At 55.0% G+C, this 15,788-nt stretch overlaps 1 protein-coding gene across 6 annotated transcripts in view; it reads right to left on the reverse strand.

Annotated features, from left to right (window-relative positions):
- The window catches only part of STARD10 (StAR related lipid transfer domain containing 10), a 46,208-nt gene that overhangs the window by 18,326 nt on the left and 12,094 nt on the right, over positions 1-15,788 (reverse strand). The window contains exons 2-3 of one of the 6 annotated variants that reach the window (XM_081539519.1): positions 14,890-15,019; positions 4,886-5,196 (exon numbers count right to left, since the gene is read on the reverse strand). In XM_081539519.1, the coding sequence (XP_081395645.1) occupies positions 4,886-5,092 (207 nt within the window). In that variant the 5' untranslated portion in view covers positions 5,093-5,196; positions 14,890-15,019. Of the gene's footprint in view, positions 1-4,885; positions 5,197-5,589; positions 5,843-6,376; positions 6,520-9,251; positions 9,409-14,889; positions 15,684-15,788 lie in introns of those variants that run through there. The other 5 variants (XM_081539518.1, XM_081539516.1, XM_081539514.1 and 2 more) reach the window with 5 other exon arrangements.

The raw sequence follows: 15,788 nt of genomic DNA on the forward strand, positions 1-15,788 counted from the left end.
AGGACCCTGGACCCTGTTCTCTCCCACTGTAGGAAGGACCTCCAGGAACACCTCCCCCTAAAGCCTCCAGCCAGCTCTGACCTTTCCTGTCTCTGATTTCTTCCACCTGAAGATCCAGACACCGACTTTGGGGGGCAGCTCTCTGGGAGCCCTGTTTCTTAAGAACAGGTCTGGACAACTTCCTCCAGCTGCCCCTACACCAAGTCAGAGCTAGAACCATCCAGGAATCCAGGCCAGTGGTTCTCAGGGCCTCAGCCTGGACTCAGGAGCCTCATCTAGAGACCTCTCAGACAGCACAGACCAGCAAGGCTTTAGCTCTCCATCCTTACCCTATATCCAGTACTACAGACACCCTTACCATGGCCTAAGGCCAGGCTCTACAAACCACCTGCCCACCATCTTTCCAGAGAAATAGGGAAACTGAGCCCCAGAGGGGGCAGAAGCCCAGCCTAAACCTGAGCTCACCGAATCCAAACCCCTAAACCCCAATTAACTCCTGCCTTTGCCACCACAGATAAGATTGACCCAGAAAGGTAAAGTGAACCCCAAGGTTACACAGTAAGGACTGGGCTCTTGCTTAGCTGGGACCCCTCCAGGGTGCCCTCTCACAATGACACAGCACAGGGAGACCTAAGGCAGGAGAGAGGGGTGGGTTCTGAGTGACAGGGTCCAGGAGATCGAAGGACCCAGTGGTGCTAGTAAGCAGGCCCAAGACACTGAAGCCATCCTGGCCTTGGAGTCTCAAGGACCTGGGTTCTGATCCTGCCTCAGCCGCCTTCAAGCTGTTTGCACAAGTGAATTCCTGCCCTGAACCTCAGTTTCCACATCTGTTCAATGGAGTTCGTAAGACACTTGTGAAGATTCAGTGGAAAGACATGAAGAAAACCCCTAGCCCTGTGACTGTCTCCATCATTCCCATGACCCTTTTGAATCCTATAGACCATTAAGAGTAAGAAGGATCCTTGGAGATCCCTGACATGATCCCAAATTTCACAAGGCAAGAAAATGAGGTGCTGAGAGAGGATAGGCCTGAGCACTAGCCTAAGAGCTTGGAACCCAGGAGGCTGTGGAATGGAAGCAGGTGGACAGTGAGACAGGTCAGAGAGGGGTCACCAAGCTTCCTCCAAAGGGGAAGAGGAGCAGTCGCAGGACAGGAAGTCAGAAGAGATAGGTCCCCACTGCTCAGCTTCCTGTGGCAAGAGGAACCTCAGATTCTCAGCCATGCTCCCCCAGGAGACCTCACACCCCTGCTCCAGCCAAGCCCCTCGAGGCCCCTACTCATTGGGACCCACTCCTGCCTCAGTCGTTTGCCTGTGAATACCCGCCTCACACAGTGGGCAGGGAGACATCTGGAATTGTCAGTCTTCTCTCCACCCTCTGGAGGTCTGGCCACCCTCTGCCTCTCAGGTGGCTAGGTGCACAGCAGGATCAGAGAGCCTGAGCACGTGAGCATCAGGGCAGGACTGGGCCGGCCATGCCATGCCATCTCCAGCTTTCTGTCCCCTGTGCCTCATCCTTCTCTATGGGACCCAGCACAGGTACTGAGTCCAGAGGCTCTTGGAGCCGGGAGAAATAGCCCAGAGAGGGCAGGGATGTGCCCCCAGTCACACACAGAGCAAAAGAACACCATAACCAGGGCTGGACCTCAGCCCCTTCTCCAGCTGGCCCTGCTTGAATAAATGACAGCTTCCTGGTTTCCCAATTCTCTCCTCTACAGTAGCTCTGAGGAAGCCTGGTCTGGGCACTGAGAGACCTGCATTCAGGTGCCCAGCAGCCTTCTGCCTTGGGATCCATGTTCAGCATCAGCCTTTGGGACAAGGCTTGACCTCACAAGAGGCGTCATCTGCCTCCTCTTTGGTCCTTAGAGCACTATGCAGGCCTGGGACCAGGCCAGACCAGAGGCCAGGAGGGAGGGAAAGGGCAGAGGTGGCCTCCAGCAGCTCTGTCCCTTTATTCTGGCTCCAAATGCTGGGCCAGAGCCACAGTGTCTTCCAGGAACCTCTGGACACAGCAGTAGGGAGAAGATAAGTCTGAGGAAAGGAGGGTGAGGTAGAGGAAATCAATCAGGTAGGCAGTTAGTTGGCCCCTCCCCCACCCTAGATTCACGTGCACAGGGCATGTCCAGCGGGCAGCTGGCTTTCCCAGCTCAGGGAGCAGACCAAGAACAGGCTGTGGGGAGCAGGGAGCTCAACAAATACCTGTGGTTGAGTCCCAGTCTCCTGGAGTGACCCAATCATCCCTGGGAACTCTGGCTTCTGACCTGCTGTGTGACCTTGGCAAGCCACTCCCCTTTCTGGGCCTCAGCTTTTTCATTTATCAACAGGAATGGGATGATGAGAACACCACGTCCTTCAAAGAGCTACCAATGGGGTCAAATGCCAAAATGTTGACGAAGATGTGAGTCCAAGTGGAGAGAGGCAGGGGCTCTGGAGCCAGGCTGACCTGGGCTCCACTCCTGCCTCAGCTGCTGTGTGACCTCAGGCAAGTGACCTCACCCCTCTCAGCCTCAGTTTCTTTGTAGCTTGGAGATAAGCCTACTATTGCCCACGACTGGTATGAAGGTCAATCAGACAATGGAGATAAATGCTCAACTCTGAGCAGGGGCTCTTATCAGAAACGAGAGTCCTGGAGTCTTGGGGATAGGGGAGCTCGGAGACCTCTGCCTGTCCCCCAGAGCTCCACGTGGCTGTGCTGAGGGGATCAGAGATCTCAGGATCACCTCCCTTCCCTGACCCAAGGCCCAGCACCCTCCTTAGGCCCCAGATCTGTTCACCTCCTGGCCCCAGAACCCTTCACTGTGGGGAGCACAAAAGAGAGAACTAGGCAGGGAAGCTAGAGATCTGGGTTCCAAGGCTGGCTCGGCTGGGGCTTGGCCGTGTGAGCCTGGGCTAGCCCCTGCTCATCTCTGGACTTGCACTCCAGTAAGGAGTGAATATGAAATGGGGATTGCAAAGGCACCTCCAACCTCTGCTCAGTCTGAGAGGAAAGGAAGGTCAGGTGTACACCCTAACTACAAGCCCACAATACCCCAGTTTTCCCAATCTCCTCTACTCTCAAGGAAGAACACCTGACAAATCTGATATGGCCACAAGGGGTCTATTGTGGAGGTCTGGCTCCCAGACTCATCAATTCCAGTCCTGGACTGGGCTGGGTTTATTCATTAACCAAGCCAGATGGAGGAGGCAGCTCCACTCTGTTGACACAGAGGGTGGGAGTCCCGGGCTCAGTTCAGACTTTCCCCTTCCCTTCCTTCTGCAGAGCCAGCTCAATGGGGAGATTATGCTTCCCTACCCCATGGCACAGTCCAGCCTGAGCCTTTCCCAGGTTACAGGCAGGAAAACAACCTTTTTCTCCCAACAACTTTGCTCACTTTGTATTGTTTGTCTTTCATTCGTTCCTTCTTTCCATCCTTCATTCAACCAACAACCCTGCTGGGCCTGTGTTGGAGGCTGAGGACGCAAAGGATAGGACGTGTCCCTGTCCCTGGAGAGCACTAAGCCAGAACATACCAATGGCCCTGCCCTTCCCTGCTCCTCATGCTTAGACACAGGTCCAGCTCCAGGGAGACCCGGGCCCAGGGTCCTCAGGCCCAGGTAGAGAATCCCAGAAAGGGAGAAAAGGAGACACACATGGGAACTGGGAGAGAAAAAGACAGTCAAACAGCCAGGGTGCAGACAGAGAGTTAAGAAGGGAGCAGGGAAGGCAGAACGGGTGAGCCAGGTGCCTACATGGGGACAGATGGACAAAGCTCTATATGACTAACACAAAGTGAGACAGAAAGGCACAGGGTCAGACAGGGAAGGTCAGACATCTCTGGCCCTGTTATGAGGCCCTGATGCCAGAGCTAAATCCAAATCCAAGGGCAGGTCCCAGGCAGGAGGGGCTGGAGTTAGGGGAGGGCAGGAGTGCTCTCCAAGTCCAGTGCGCAGCTCCCACCTCTGCCGGCTTCCACCACAGGAATACACGTCTCCATATGTTTGAGAAGGAGAGCAGGAAGGCTGAGGCAAGAGAGAAGGGAGGGCACAGTCTACTGCCAGGAACCCACTGGGAGTAGGGAGACCTGCCCCCTAGAAAAGTGGCACTCACAGCAATGCCAGATGTGTTGTGTTGGAGGCAGTCACTGAGGCCTCTCATCAGAGTCTTCACTAGCCTATTCCCCATCTAGTCCCCCAGGGGAGGTGGGCTCACAGGGTCCCAAACCCCAAGCCGGTCCTCTTTTGACAAAGAGAAGAAAATGATGGGGTTGTGAGGAGTGGCGTGGATGGCTGTGAGAGAGGCCGAATATGCCTGCATCTTCCCTGCCTCCGCTGGCCTACACCCTGGTCCCTCCTTCCCCAGCCTGCCGGACCAGCCTGGCCCTGTGTGAGGCAGGGACATCTAAGCCCCGCTTTCAGGATCTGCCAGCCAGAATCCTGAGTCCCTGCAGGAGAGACTCAGGGGACAGCCAGGAGGGAAGAGGGAAGAGCAGGGCATCAGGCAGGAAGAAGTGCAGAGAGTGGGGAAAGAGACCCAGTTCAGGCTGAGAGAATCAGGAATTCGGGACTGAAGGGCTCAGTCTCCCACCTGAGATGACTCAAGTCAGGAACTGGTGAAGGCTTCAAGGGCAGAGGGCTCCTTGAGGAAGACCACTCGCCTAGGTGGGCTTGGCAGCGGTCCACCTCCCTGAGCAGGCAGGGGCTGAGTGAGTCACACCCCCTGTCTCCAGGCCTCAGCTGGCCCATCTGTGAGATGGGGGCTTGCCCAGCAAACTGTGCCTCCTGGGATCTGCAGGCGACTCTTGAGGTGCACAGCCAGGTGTCTGCACCTCTGCTGGAGGACCTGGAGACTCCCAGTTAGAGGGAGTCAGGGTGCAGGGCAGGCTGCACCTGCTGTGGGGCCACCCTACCTTGATCTTGTGCAGGGTACGATCCATCTCCACAGCCTGCACCCACACAGACACACCGGCCTTGCTGTAGGTCAGGTTCCAGCCCGCCTCGGCCTCACACTCTGATCGGAAGCTGCGGAAGTCCTGGTCGTCGGGCACCTGGACGCTGTCGCGGCCCAGGACTGGCCGAGGCCCCGGGGGCTCTGGGGAGGCAGCTGACTGCTCCATGGGGAGGCCCAGGGCCCTGGTCCTGGTCCGGCTCTCCTGGGTCCTCCGCGGAGGCTCCGACAACGTCGACGCGGCTGCAGATGCTGACGCCACCTTCCAGGGACCTGCAAGACCGGTTTGGGAACCGGAGTCAGAACGCTGCGGGCGCGCGTGCGGCTGTCCGGGGTCCTGGCTGGTAGCGAGTTCGAGAGAGGCAGGGGCTGGCCCCCTGGCCAGCGCGCACCGCCGCCACTGAGCAGTACGCCCCTCTCTCTCTCCGCAAAAAAGGCGACCTCAGACCGCCGGGGGTGGGAGCCGGAGTGGGGGCTGCGTATCGGGGTGCGGAGGGAGCCCGTCGGGAACAGGGAGGCCGGGACCCGAGGTGACGGACAGTCCGGTGGGGTCGGCGCAGCGCTGGCCGGACTGGCTCAACTAACTCGGCAGCGGCGCCGGCGCGGGAAGCGCGCGGGGCCGGTGGTGGGGGCGGGGTGGGGCGCCCGCGGGGCCGGCAGGCTCACCTGTGCCCGCTACTCGCCGGGGCCAGCCGGGGCCAGCCGGGGCCAGGGGTGCAAGCGCCTCTGCCGCCGCCGCCGCTGCCCGGGCGACCGGGGCCGCGCGGAGGTTCTCGGGGAAGGAGCAGTGGGTCCCGCCGCCCGGCCCCGCCCCACGTCCCCCGGCCCCGCGCGCCCCGCCTCCACCTTCCTCCCTCCCCCGGGGCTAGGCTGGGGGCTCCGGGGGCTCCGCTCTCCTGGGCTTGGTATTTTCCAGGCTGCGGAGGTACAGCTGACGGGGCTTGGAGCCCCGCCCCACCCCGCCCAGCCGGGTCCTAGCGCCCGCCCCCATCGCCCCCGAAGAGAACCTGGCCGGACTAGTCCTCTGGCAGGGGTTGAGGAGGGTCCAAGATAGATAGGGCTCTGAGAGGAAGACAGAGGAGGTGCTAGAAGGGGGATTCTGGAAGTTAATTGTGAACCCTTTATCTCCAACACCCTCCCACACTCACAGGTACACACCTCTGCAACAGCCTACTTAAGACACACAAGCAGCTGTCCCTAGAACCACCCAGAGACATCCCCACACCACAGCCCTGAGACCCAAAGATGGGCACACTCCTCCCACCACAATTAAGAGCCCACAGCTTGCCTCCCCCACCAACCACTGGCCTCAAGGTTCACAAGGTGGCTAGACTTGGACAAAATCTCCACTCCCATTGCACTCCCAGCGGGGAGCTTTAATCCTCCTCCAGTCCTGGACTCTGGCCCTTGTCCACCCCAGTCCTCCTGAGCACCCCTGTACGTATTCACACACCTCCCATGGATTAGTCTAGGCTTTCCAGAGCATCTGGCTCCGAGCTCTGGGGCTCCCCGTCCCTCCCCAGGCAGAGCTGGCCAGAGCTCCACAGCCACAGGGGAGATATGTCCACCAGCACTCCAGCCACCCCTTCCAGCCAGAGACTGCTACCTGCCCCCTGGGTCCTAGTGCTAGCTCTGTCTCCAGCTGCTCTGTGTGAACTGAGGCCAATACTTCAATTTCTCTGAAGCCAGGCCAATATGAGTGTGGCAACAGGCCCAAGGCTGAGCATTCACTGACCCTAGTGACTAGGGAGGGCTCGTGGTGAGCTCCCCTGGATGGGCAGCTAATAGGGCACAAGTGCCCATCATTTGCCGAGTGTCATCAGTGAGTACATGGCCATCCTGATCCTGCCAAGATCCCAGATCTCAGCCTCCTCCCACCCCAGGGTTCCTTCCTTGGCTCTGGCTGCCCCATCTCTCTGGGCCTGAGTTTCCCATCTGTAGAATGTGAGCATCTGAATGTATAACCTCCTAGCCTCACCATCCTCAAGCTCTAGGATGGAACAGCTTTTCTTAAAGGTGCTAGAGAAAAGTGAGAAGTTGTCACGGTGGATTCACAAATAGAGGTGTTTCTTCCTCAAGTGCTTAGGGCTCTGAGATGTTTGTGAATCAGGCCCAATTTTAAAAGTCGAGGGGGTGAGGAGGGAACTGTGATGGCAAGTCACCCCAAGGGGCATTCTGCAAAGTAAATCTTGTAAAATGAGTTGCAGGTCCCCACGAGGCTTGTGTGATGACCTTGGATCTCCAGTGTGAGCAGCACAGTCAGATAATCATCCTTGGCCCTTCTAACCCACATTCTTTAAGTGTGTGGTAGTGGGTGGCCTGGGGGTGGGGTGGGTGAGGGTGGGCTCTGGGTTCAAGAGGCCAGGGCTCTGGCTCTCTGCTATACACATCCTCTGCCTTCACCCCAGCCGTAGGCAGTTCACTGTCCCTTCCCTGGCTTCAGTAGTTTTATCTGACAGCCTCATACCCAGGCTGATGAGAGACTCAAAAGAGGGGTATACAGAGCCTGCTTTGTGAACTGTAGCCTCTGGGATCTGCCATGAGGAAAAGGGAGAGGAGCACTGGCCTGGTGGCTTCTGCCTTTTTAGGGCCCCAGTGACACACGTCAGCTGACAGCAGGCACCAGGGCAGTACACCTCTCATCCCTATCGCCTAGCACTGGGAGAAAGAGATAAGGCTAAAGTGACAGCAGGAGATAGCAATGAGGACAGGCTCACAGGACTTCTCCACCCCCAAGAGCACTGCCAGTCTGAGACACACAAATTCAGGGAGGTAGAGATGGCAGAAATCAAACCAGCACTCAAATCCAAATATAGATTAACCAAGAATGAATCTTTTGGGTCTTGAGTCAGAAAAGGTGGGTGACCTGGTACCCCTGGGCTCAGGTGGCCATGTCCTGGGCTCAACCCTGCCTGGAGGTTTAGGCCAGACTGGCTGGAGCATAAATCCTCATTCATCAACAATTTGCCCTTGCAGGCCCTCCCAGTCCCCCAGGAATTTAGGTATCTCTGGCTCAAGGGTTCATAACAACCGCCCAAACATGCCTAGATTACAGCAGATTCATATCCCGCCTCAAACACCCCTGAGCAGCAGAGTGAAGAATAGGAGGGCTGGGATGGGGGACCTGGGGGAGGAGCCTGGAGAGGAGTCCTAGGACTTGGCGATCCCTGCTTCCCACAGCCTGGAAGTGCAAAGCAGACCTGGGTTCAAATCCTGTTGATACCATTTCCTAAATGTGTGACCAAGAGCAGGTGACATGTCCTGAGTTTCAATTTCTTCATCTAGAATAACAATACCTACTCTCTGAGAATTATTGCAAGTAAAAGAGTTGTATACATGTTGGTTTTACCCCCAAATAACTAAAAATATAAATTGGAGGGGGCAAAGGTAGGGAGGAATAAATACTGTTCAGAAATGGCATATTTCCTACAAAAAGTGTTAAGGAAATACCTTGATAGGATGGTTGTTAAGGTTCTCATGAAAGAGTAAACAGTGGAAAAGTTTGGCGAAGCACGACCCTATCTGCCCCCTGCAGCCCCTGTCCCAGTCACAGGGTTTCTCAACAGAAAGTGAATTGGGTGAGGTGCCCTTCCGGGCCCCAGCCCCAGGATGGGTACAACATCAAGCAGGACTCAGAGTGGGGGTGGAAGGCAGGAGCGTGTACGAGAAAGAGAAGGTGCTTAGCAAGCTGAGAGGCATCATAAGAATGTGAGGAATCATGACCCAGGGCGCTGAGCAAGTGCAGATTTTACACGTGCCCCTCACAGAGAGAGAAGCTGAGGTGTGGGAGGCATAGGGACGCCCCTGAATCAAAGTAAGACAGAAGCCATCTGGGGACCACGAGTACCTAGTAGGACTCCTGGAACGGGGTTGGGGGGGTTGTTTGGAGATATTCACACCAGTTCTTGCTTACTGCCCCCTGACAGCTGTTGGAACAGAGTCAGGACTCCTGCCTGGAGGCATCCATGACCTGGTCCATAACACTCCTCTCTCAACTCCCCTCACTGAGTTCCCATCAGGACTAAAGACCTACAGACTAACATCATCTGGCCACAGCCCCTAACTGTACAGATGGAGAAACAAAGGTCCAAGCAGCAGGGTCAGAGCTTAGATAAGATCTTAGGTCTCCCAGCTCCTAACCCAAGGCTCTGTCCCTGCTCCCCACTATATGCCACCCCTTTCATTACCCTGGGAGTGACCTTGGGGCAGTCACCACCCTCTTTGCTTCAAGATTCCTCCACTGCCCAAAGGCCCCCACCCTGCCCAGTGTCCTAGACAATGAGGGGCTACCAGGTCCTGACTTGCTCCTGGTGCTCCCTTCTACTCACCATCTAGCCAGACAGATGGATGGCTGCCTCGATCTCCCCTCTGGGAGATGAGGAGAAGGCCCCCCTGATCCCTTCTTCCTCCAGCCCCTCTCCTCTGGGGTAACCGGCCTTGCCAGTTTGGGCAAGAAAATTCCCTGATTGTCTAGGGGAATGAGGCAGTATCCTGGGGGCACCATTCTAGAAGACTGAGCAATGACCTGTGTGATGTCACCAGGAAGCAGCAGAGAGGTGATTCCAAAGGCCCCCCTGGAAGGGCCAAGGACAGAGCACTCTGAGGCCCCCAGGGCTGGCATGGCCTTGAGGGATGTGTCCTTCACAGTTTGATGGCAGGTGGCAACAGGTTCAGCACCCCAGTCCCACCTGGAGCCGGATCTGAGTGTTTGCCCAGGGTGGGTCTCCTACCCCTGCTGGGCCTTGCTGAGCAAACAGCTCAAACACTGCCCTGAGTGAGCTGCTAGAGCATGAGGGAATCACAGAGAGGCACACAGTCAGTTACCCACATCCCCTCTCCTGCTGGTGACGCTGTCAGAGCCAAGTGCTGTGATAGGGACAGAATAGAGGGACAAAAATAAGTGATTAGTTAATCCCACTAGGGGATTATAAGTAGAAAAATATGGGAAACTCCTGTAAATTAATGATTACTTGAAAAAGCAGGTTTGCTTAACCACAAAACTAAGCAGGCTTGCTTAGCAACAAAACCATGCAACAGAAGCACAGGACATGCCCCCAAACAATAAAACAATGGTGGCATGTGACCCACATCCAGACCAGTGAGCTCAATAAGTTAATGACCCCCAAAACAGGCTCTGTGCACACACAAAAAAACCCCACCATTTATGGGAAGGTGACTTTTCAAAATGAAAGACCCTCACTGTACGGAGACCTGAAATATTTTTCAAAAGTGCTATGACAGTCCTGGCCTAACCATAAAGGGAGGGATAAGTAAATTTCCCTGCCCTGTCTGGGGGAGGAACTGATGATGGAAACGGCACGTCTACTCAAGAGAGACAAAGAAGGTCTTCTCCCCCTCCCCACTTTTCCTTTGATTATAAAACTGTAGCCCACTAAGTTCTGGGGCACTTCCCACCCACCTGCTTGTAAGCCTCACAAGGGTCTTATTCTCATAAATCACTTCCTATCTACCACTTTGCTCTCGCTGAATTCTTCTCCACGCTGACATAAAGGACCATGGTATCGAAGCTTTTCGGAGCCCCGCTGAAATGATACCAATTTGTTTCACGATCACACCCATCTCCTGTCTCAGTCCACACAGCCACATACCATCTCAGTCTCATGCGTGGGAGTCCAACAGGGGTACGCTGGCTTGAGCACACCAGGTCACCCAAGTAGGGTTGCCAGACAAAACACAGGACACATCTTGAAATTTGATTTTCAGATAAGGAAAATCATTGTTAGCATAAGTATGTTTCAAATATTTGCTAAATCTGGCAACCTTACACCTGGGGCCCTGTCATACCCACATCATACAGCCTCAAAGAGCTACACACCAGTCCCCTCACAGACCTCAGTCTCTTGCCTGCCCTGGGAATGCGGTCAGCACCTGGGTTGCACGCACGTGCGCGTGCGCGCGCGCGCACACACACACACACACAAATGGCCTGGCACATCCTCTCTGTGAAGAGGTCTGGGGCAGAGTAAAAGTCTGCCACACTCATTTTGTCTAACCTTCACCATAACCTTAGGTGGAAGGTCATGCAGGGACTCTTAGCCCCATTTGAAAAATGAGGAAAATAAGGCCTAGCAAGAAACAGAACCTATCCGTGGTGTCCCCATGTGTGATCTCTGGCAGGGGGAAGAAGTAAGGGAAGGGAAGTCTTGTTACACTGGGCCAGGCTGTGTCTCTGGTAGGTCTGAGCTCCTCAAGCAGGCCTCTCAAAGGAGCCTCTTCCCCACAGGAACAATAGCCTAGGGGTTTTGGAGTGGGCCCTTTGACCCTTCCCCCATTCAAGGGTGATACTAATAGCTCTCCTAGAGGCCCCTCTAGTTCCAGGAGGTGGAAACTGTTCTGTCAGGGCACTGTGGGCTCAGCTTTAAGATGAAAAAATATGAAGAAACCAAAAGAAGGAAGGTGTGGGGGCTTCCAGAAAAGAAGGCGTCATCCCAGGGCTGGAGCTCTTGCCCTGGTAAAAGGCCAGACAACCTAGTCCTCCCCAAAGACACACAAAGACACCTCCACCCCCAGTGCCACCCAGCCTGAGCACAGAGCTGAAGGGAGGGCCTGGGGTAGGCAGATGGATCAAGAGCCTCTGACAGAAAACTCCAGGGCTTTCAGAAGGTTGCATCGACCCAGCAGTTGAACTGGGTTCCTGCAGGCAGAGGTGCCTAACAGACATTAGCAGGAGAAGGACCTGGCCTGCAGAGGGGTTGCTGGCCATCTGGGTCTGGGGCCCTCCCAAAGAGGGAGTCTCCATGGTTCTACTCTAGGCCCCACCGACTGTGGGCAAGGCCTGGCACCTCTCTGGTCTGTTTTCCTGCTGAGGTGCTTAAGATGCCACTCTCCTGGCCTGGGGCAGCTGGGTGGGCTCTGTAAACTGTGGAGTCCTGCATGGGGGGGGGGGTGCATGCAGTAGAGCTCTGTTAGTCTCTTCTATCCTCCAAGCCTAGGAGCACCCTGGGCAGCAAGACCCTGCAAGGCCCAGAGAGAAGCTCCCAGTCCCTGGAGGACTGGGAGGGAAGGACAGGAGAGGAGGCAGCACAGATAGGGTAAAATACCCTGCTCAGCAGGCTAGCATAATGGCTAAGAGCCTAGGCTAGGGAGCTAGGCTGTCTGGGTTAGAATCTCTTACTGTGTGATCTAGAATAAGTTACTTAACCTCTCTGTCTTGGTACTCCCATTTCTATGAACAAGTAGGCTAGTAGGACTTACATCTTTGCCTCCGGGATGAAGTGAGTTCACGCACGTGGAGAGCTTAGCAAGGTGCCTGGCAAGCAACAAGGGCTCCATAAATGCCACAGCTACTATCAATTCTTGTCTCCTAAGCTCCCTTACCCCAGGTCTGGCAGCTGTCCCCAAGGCATAGCCTCTTTTCTAAGTCTCTGCTCCTTGACCTGGAGGCAGCACCTCCCTCTTCTGACCTGGAGGAAAAGAAACAATCTAGGTTCACCTGGAACCTGGAGGGCTGAGAATAAAGCAGAAGTGACCATTATAACATCTTGTCCCCCTCCCTTACCCCAATTCCTAACAGAGCTACAAAGACCTGGATGGGTCCCCTTTGGGAGGCCTTCACTCAACGGCATGAGCTCCTCGCATCCACACAGCCCCCTTCTCAGTGTCTGACAACAGGGAAGCAGGACAGCAGCAGGCCCCAGGGAGCCTGGCTGTGCCCAGCCAGTGGACAGGACAGTACTGAGATGTCCACACCCCAGGGGCTGGTTTCTAGGACCCTTTGAGGGGCTCGTGTTGGGAAGGCCTGCTAGGAGTTCTGTCAGTGAGTGGGGCTGAAGACTGTGCTCTGGGTCAGGGTTCATTCTGAGGTCCAAAATTCATACCTGGGGCAGGCCTAGAAGAAGCCCAGCTTTCCTGGGGCATTGCTGTGTCGGGGGTCCTGCCAACCACTGCCCTCTGCCCTGAGGCACTGGTACCCCCAATTAGTGGGCATCTCCACGGTGCTTCCCCAGGGGCGGCTGCCTCCTTCAGCACCTTCTAAATTTAGGGCTTGGGCTCTGTGACTCATTACTGAATCTGCTTTGCTACCCTCCTCCAGGAGTGTGCTCCCACAGTATTTTTATCTTCTGCTGCCTCAGACTGATTAATAAGGCCCGAGAATCCTGCAGCAGCCACACACATACCACTGAGAGCTCCCCAGTCCACCCACCCCAACGTGGCTCTGGACTGCTTTCTGACCACGTCCTATACTCCCCTTCCCTTTACTTGTCTGTGCACCCACCCCACCCTGCTATGCCCCAACCCACAACCCACCCAGGTGTCCACATCTGACTCCAAGTGTGACTGCAGTGGCAGAGAGAAAAGAGAGATGGAGCCAAGGCCTGCCCTCTCCTAACAAGCTGCCAGGCAGAGCCCTGGCCGAACACCAGGACACGGAGTTCTGGCCTAGGCTCACCCCACCTTACTGTGGGGCTCTGGGTGAGCTCATGGCCTCTCTGGTCATCTCTTTCTTTCTCTATAAATAAGGGGTTTGAACCAGACCTCCACCAGGGTGGCCTGAACCAGAGCTGAAAGTACCAGTGGACCAGACCGCCACCTTCAAACAGGGTGAGCTGGGGGCAGGGTATCTGATATTGTGCCCTGTCTCCCACCCAGGCGCCTCTCTGCCCCTAGCTCATGCTCTGTTCAGGGGACACACACAGGTCAAGACCCTGCTGTCAGCCTTTTGGGACTTCTGCCCTGCAGGTAGGAAGGGTCATGGTTCTGGTCTCACTGCCCAGGGCTGTACTGTGCAGCTGTACTGGGCAAGAATCACCTTAACTCTGGACCCAGGTCATCGGGAACATGAATCACATGCATATGGAGGTGTAAATTCTCCCTGGCAGGTTCCCAGTGCCAGAGGGAGAAACAGGGATGCGAGTGCCCCCCACCCCTCAACTTTCACAAACACAGGCTGCCTGGGCGCAGAGTGGAGGTATCTGGGAAGCAGACAGACCAGGGGTGGTGGCATCTCCGCCCCTGGCAGACTCTGGGAGAACCCTATCTCCCGCTGGCCTCCACCTGTGTTCATGAGTAACAAAGAACAGCTAATAGTTACTGAGCAGGTACCATGGGCCTAGTGCTGTTATATGCACTTAACACTTCTTAACTCACTTAATTCATAGTTACACCTCAGATAGCCTTGGATACGGCTTAGCACTCCCACTCTAGAGACAGTGAGGCTCAGAGTAGGGTAGTGACTCACCAAGGATCACAGCATTAAGTCCCTGGGAGGGCAAGTTAAAAGCTGAGTCTGACTGCAATCCTGGCTTCTGTTTGTACCCTAAGGTAGCTCTTCTCAGCATATACATTAGACACTCAATAAATGTTTGATGAAGATGTTTGATCACTGCCATGTCATGGAAAGATCCCTATCCTAGTCCAGTTTTACGCCAGCTCCTTGTATGTCCTGAAGAGAGTCTTTTCTTCCGTTAGCCTCAGTTTCCCCTGCTGAAAACAGAGACAAGTGAAGGCCCAGAGAATGAGACAGTTAGAGGTGGGGAAGATCTTGAATTTCTATTTCTACAAACACCTTCCTTTCATGACTTGCCTGAGGAGGCCCCATTTGCAACCAGTCCTTAGCGGCTCCTAGCCCCTTCCACACCTAGGTCCAGAACTTCTAAGAGCACTCCAGAGAGAAACAACTGGGTACAGCCCAGCTCCAAGGGACAGAGAAAAGTTCACTATTTTGGCTGGTGGTATGGTTTGCCCACGATGCCACCTGACAGCTCCACCTGGTTGGGGGAGTGGCTCCTAAAGCCTCTCAGCTCAACCTGTATCACTTCCTCTCCTTAGCATCCAAGCCAGCCCAGGTACCACCTCCAGCTGTCATGGGCAGCTGTCAGAGCCCCAAATGGAATCACCTGAGCACCCAATTCCTCTCAGGTTCAGAAATAGAGACCACCCTTTTCCATTCAGGGTCGGTCCCCTTAACATTAGCCCCTCATGTTACATCTGAGCTCCTTCCCTTACCTGGGCCACTCTTCTGAGAAGTAGGATCTGCACAGCTTCTGCCACACAGTCCTCCGTCTCCAGGATTCTCCAGTTCCTCCTTAATTTCTTGCCTTTGGTAGTCATCTCAGCAGTGCAGGGTCTTCCTCCACTAGGCTCAGCAGGTAGGAGAAGGATTAGGAATAGGGGCTTCTCCGGACTCTGAGCACAGTCTGTCTCTCTAAGCCTATATGCAACAAAGACACTAATCCTGGAGGTGCAGGGCAGGGCTCCAACCCCAAACGCTGGCAGTCTGGGTTTTAGCCCTTGCTCACAGACTGCTGAGACCTGGAGCAAGCTCCTGCCCCTGTAGGGGCCCTCAGTTTTGCAATTTGTAGTATGATGAAATAGTTCCTCAATCTGCAATCACCCGTTCATAATAATCTTCTGCCCTTATAGATTGCTCGGCAACTTAGTTTCATTTCTGCATCTTATTTGATCCTTCCAATATCCTATTTCCATTTACAGAAAGCTTAGGTCCTCAGGGGAACAGAACTACCAAGGCCACACAGCAACTCAGAGACAGAGTCTAGAGTCCTTGTATCCTGAACCATTGTTGGTCCCTCACACGCAAAGATGCTAGGACTCTTCCTGTATCACTTTCTCTGACCCGCTGTCCCACTGGTAAAATGAGTGCTCCAAAGATCAGATTAACAGACGCAATGAAGGGAGCTGTGCTTAGCAAACCATTAAAAAAAAAAAAAGGCAGAAAAATAACTGGACCGTTACGTTACTGTTTATTACTATTATCTTTGCTAAGGCGCCCCCGCGTGTCCATCCCCAGGCGCTCCGTTCGCGCAGGCGCTCTTCGGTGTTTACGGAAGCCCTGAGGCCCAGCATTTGCGCGTGCGCTTCCCGTCAGGGATAGCCCCACCACCCGC

Source organism: Giraffa tippelskirchi, chromosome 11, assembly GCF_054371585.1.
Source record: "Giraffa tippelskirchi isolate mGirTip1 chromosome 11, T2T-mGirTip1v1.2.pri, whole genome shotgun sequence".
Classification (NCBI taxonomy): Eukaryota; Metazoa; Chordata; class Mammalia; order Artiodactyla; family Giraffidae; genus Giraffa; species Giraffa tippelskirchi.